Source organism: Colobus angolensis, unplaced genomic scaffold (assembly GCF_000951035.1).
Source record: "Colobus angolensis palliatus isolate OR3802 unplaced genomic scaffold, Cang.pa_1.0 Scaffold44, whole genome shotgun sequence".
Taxonomy (NCBI): domain Eukaryota; kingdom Metazoa; phylum Chordata; class Mammalia; order Primates; family Cercopithecidae; genus Colobus; species Colobus angolensis.
In genome coordinates this window covers 215,067-219,109 of record NW_012117821.1, presented here as the reverse complement: position 1 = coordinate 219,109, position 4,043 = coordinate 215,067, and the positions used below count along the sequence as shown (strand labels likewise).

General features: G+C 60.1%; 1 protein-coding gene across 1 annotated transcript in view; it reads left to right on the top strand.

Moving 5' to 3' along the window:
* CACNA1B (calcium channel, voltage-dependent, N type, alpha 1B subunit) overlaps positions 1-4,043 on the top strand; it is a 274,453-nt gene that overhangs the window by 157,357 nt on the left and 113,053 nt on the right. Inside the window, exon 18 of the mRNA XM_011957386.1 lies at positions 3,872-4,043. Within this exon, the coding sequence (XP_011812776.1) occupies positions 3,872-4,043 (172 nt within the window). The remainder of the gene's footprint in view (positions 1-3,871) is intronic.

The window sequence follows — 4,043 nt, the reverse complement described above, 5'->3', positions numbered from 1 at the left end:
ACTCCGTCTCAAAAAAAAAAAAAAAAAAAGAGCAGACAGCTGTTGCCCACTTGTGAAGCTTACAGTAGACCACCCAGGGCCTGAGGCAGAGACGTGGAAACCCCAGGGTGGCCCTCCAGGGAGTGACTGGCTGGCCTCCCCTTGGGCAGCTTCTCATGGGGAAGTGCTCACGGATGGCTTCCTGACCACTTCAGGGACCCCTCACCGGCCTTGCCCTCCAGGGGAAGACTCTGCAGGCCAGGCCCTGTTGACCAGGTGTCCTGTCTGTGTCCTGATGGTGGTGAGGCCCCTGCTGCCCCTGACCCCCTTGCCCGGTGCTTCCTTGCTGGCAGCCAGCATGGAGCTGGGCTCAGTCTTTCCCCGAGCACTGTTTGCTGCTGGCTGTCAGAGGCACTGATGTCTCCTGGGGTAAGAAAGCATGCTGGATCCTGAATCCATCCGCAGGGTGGAATAAGATGTAAGATGCAGATGGCGGCTGGGCACGGTGGCTCACACCTGTAATCCCAGCACTTTGGGAGGCTGAGGTGAGCAGATTCCCTGAGCTCAGGAGTTCGAGACCAGCCTGGGCAACACGGTGAAACCCCGTCTCTACTAAAATACAAAAAATTAGCCAGGAGTGGTTGCGAGTGCCTATAGTCCCAGCTACGTGGGAGGCTGAGGCAGGAGAATTGCTTGAATCCCGGAGGCAGAGGTTGCAATGAGCCGAGGTCGCACCACCGCACTCCAGCCTGGGTGACAGAGCAAGACTCCGTCTCCAAAAATAAAAAAAAATGCAGATGGCGGATATCCATGGTGGCATACTAGGGCTGCTTCATTTTGTCAGCAGTTGTGGGTTATCTGAGCCCAGAGACTTCAAAGCAGGACCACAGAGCGCCTCGAGGCCACTTCTGAGTCCTGCAGTTCCCCACAGCACCCGGCTGAGTGTGGCTGAGCTGTCCTCCACAGTGTCTGCCTCTGCTCTGCCACAGCACCCAGCTGAGTGTGACTGAACCCTCCTCCCTGGAACAGCTGGGTTGGGTTGTGCCTACCAGCTGAGGCCAGGACACAGCGATGCCAGTCATCCATGTGACCTCCTTAAAGAGCTCTTTTAAACCAGGACTTTGCCTGGATTAGTCACCAGCCACACTTCACTTTAAGTTGGTGTGGATACGTGCCAGATAGAGCAAGGACAGAGACAGTGGCCAGGGGAGGTGCAGGCTGACTCAAGATGCCATGCAGACAGCCCCAGCACACAGATTCAGAGACCTAGGGGATACCTCCAGAGAGGAACCTGGTGGTACTACTGGCCGAGTGAGGGCAGATGCGGACAGTCTCTGATGATATTAGGGCCAAGAACAGCAGATAGGCCCAGAAGGAACAGGCCAGGTGGAGCCAGTGGGGCTGCAGTGGGGTGGGCAGGTGCCTCTAGCATAGGCTGCTCAGCCTCTCGCTCTTCCCTGGGTAGTCACAGGGGAGTCTGCCAGCCTGACAGTACCCCCAGTCCGGCAGACAGCTTGGCCTCTCCCTGCTCCAGGTGTTTCCTGGGCGAGAAGGAGCCGTACCTGAATGCAAGGGTGAGGGCAAGGCTATGTGGTCTGGAGCCCACCCCACCTTCACACAGACCCCGTGCCTCTGCATGTTCCCCCGTGGTCCTCACTGCGATTCTGGTCCCCAAGATTCATGGCTTCATCAGAGCAGGCCACCCTACCGACCAAGTGGCTCAGAGCCCAGGCCCCTCTCGGGCAGTGGAGTGGACTGGGAGACTTGAGGCAGTGAACAGCCTCTGCCCTCACGGGACTCCTGTGCCTGGTGCACACCCCCGGCTGCCTTCTGTTTTACACCACTCAGCACTGTTGACAGTAGAGCCCTTTTGTCTTGGTTCCTGCTGGGGTTGGTGCGTCCTCTGTGGGTCAGTTGTAGGGCACCCCTGGGAGCAGGGGCAGCACAGTTTCAATGCATCAGGAATACAGGTCAGGGCTGGGGGCTTCAACTGAGGCTGGGGGTCTGCAGACGGCCCCTACAGGTAGCCCTACCTGCCCCCACCCCACCCAAGCTCCCAGGCAAGACACAGACACCACACTTCCGCTTTCATTGGTGCAAGGTGCTGCCCCTGGACATTGCTCCCACTGCAGCCTGGACTTCTACAAAGGGGCAGGATTTACTGTCCACCTGCTTGGGGTGGGCCAGCTGCAGGGTTGTGCCTCAGGGTTGAGGCCTCAGGCCTCAGATAAGGTTTCTCCTTGGCGATGGGGGAGCTCAGTATTGGGATAATAAGACCCTTTGTAATGTGCCCTTCCCTCTCGTGGTGGCCTTGGCTAGCCGCCCCCCCCACCTGCTTGGCCTGTCTGGTGCATTCCCACTGTCCTGTACCCCTTGGCCTTCTCGAGGTCTGTCTTTGCAGGTCAGAGTGGTGCTCAGCGGCTCAGGGCCCTGGAGCTGGTGGCCACCGGCCTGGGCCTCTGCAGGCCGTGGTTGTAGCCTGTGCTGTCAGTACAGTTGGGGTCTGGCCAAGGACTCATGTCTTCTTTACAAATGTTTTTCCTTTTTGCCCTAGCCTGTGTCTGATCCCGACTCACTGTGGGACCCTGAGCAAGTAACATCCTCTCTTTAGTCTCAGTATCTTCATCTGTGAAATGGGAACAAGAGTAGCACCTGATTCTTGAGGTGGTTGTAAGGACTGTTTGAAGTGGGCACTGTGCCCAGAGCACCACGTGGCGGTTGCAGGAGACAGATGCCATGGCCCTCATTGTTGGGGTAGTCACTGCTGCCACCAAAGCCATCCAGCAGCCTGGGAGCCTCCAGGGTGGGCCTCAGGCCTCAGATGAGTTTTCTCCTTGGCGATGGGGGAGCTCAGTATTGGGATAATAAGACCTTATCCAAAGGTGGTCCTACTCAGCAGAAGGCCCAGAATGCAAATGGCTTCCTCCGCACTCTGGGCTATGGAGCCCCATGTGTGATGTGTGAATAGAGGAGGTGCTTGGGCCCATGACATTGGAGTAGGGGTCAAGGCATTTGGTAGCCCATGCAGTGAGGGCGGAGCCTGGACCACTGGCCATTCCTGGTGCTGGAGGGCTCCGGGGACCATGTTTTGGCTCTGCTCCCAGTGGAGGGAGGGGCTTTCCGTGGTCAAGAGAGAGGAGGGCACTGGTGGTGGCCACGGGAGGGGGCATTTCCAGCTTCAGACCTGACTTCTGGCCTCCTGGTCACTGAGCCAGGAGGCAGCTGCGGGGCTGCGGCTGACCACCTCGGGGACTGGCAGAGGCTCTGCATTTGCTCCTGAGAGGGCCAGGTGCTCCCTTGGCTGCTGTCTGTTCTGCCCCAGCACCTGCCTCCTGGGTTCCCTGGCAAACAGCCTTTTCACCTGGCTGGTCGCCTGCCTCCTGGAGGTAGTCATGGGGAAGTGCCTCTGTAGAAGGGGCTGTGTGTCCCGCCCTTCCTGTAGCAGCTGTACTGGTGCTAGAGCAGGGGCCAGCTCCCAGGGAGGCTGCAGGGCCTCCCTGGCTCCTGTCTCTCCATCGGTCATGCCCCTTTGTAATGTGCCCTTCCCTCCCGCGGTGGCCTTGGCCAGCCGCCCACCCACCTGCTTGGCCTGTCTGGTGCATTCCCACTGTCCTGTACCCCTCGGCCTTCTTGAGCCCCCAGGGGTCCTCTTGACAGGTTGGTGCTGTCACCTTGCGGGTCCTGTGGGACACCGTGGGGGGCGGGGCTGAATTCTGTTCCCTTGGGCGTTCCCCAGCTGATCCGCGTCCCCTGAGGGGTGTGGGGGCTCCCGCGACCACGCCTCCCACCTCCCTGCGCCATTGCTCCATTGCTGTGTGTCCATTGTGGCCCCCCTGGAGAGCGGCGGGCGGGCGGAGGCGTGGGGCCACGCTCACCGCCGGTCTCCCCGCAGCAGGCAGCAGAACTCGGCCAAAGCGCGCTCGGTGTGGGAGCAGCGGGCCAGCCAGCTACGGCTGCAGAACCTGCGGGCCAGCTGCGAGGCGCTGTACAGCGAGATGGACCCCGAGGAGCGGCTGCGCTTCGCCACCACGCGCCACCTGCGGCCCGACATGAAGACGCACCTG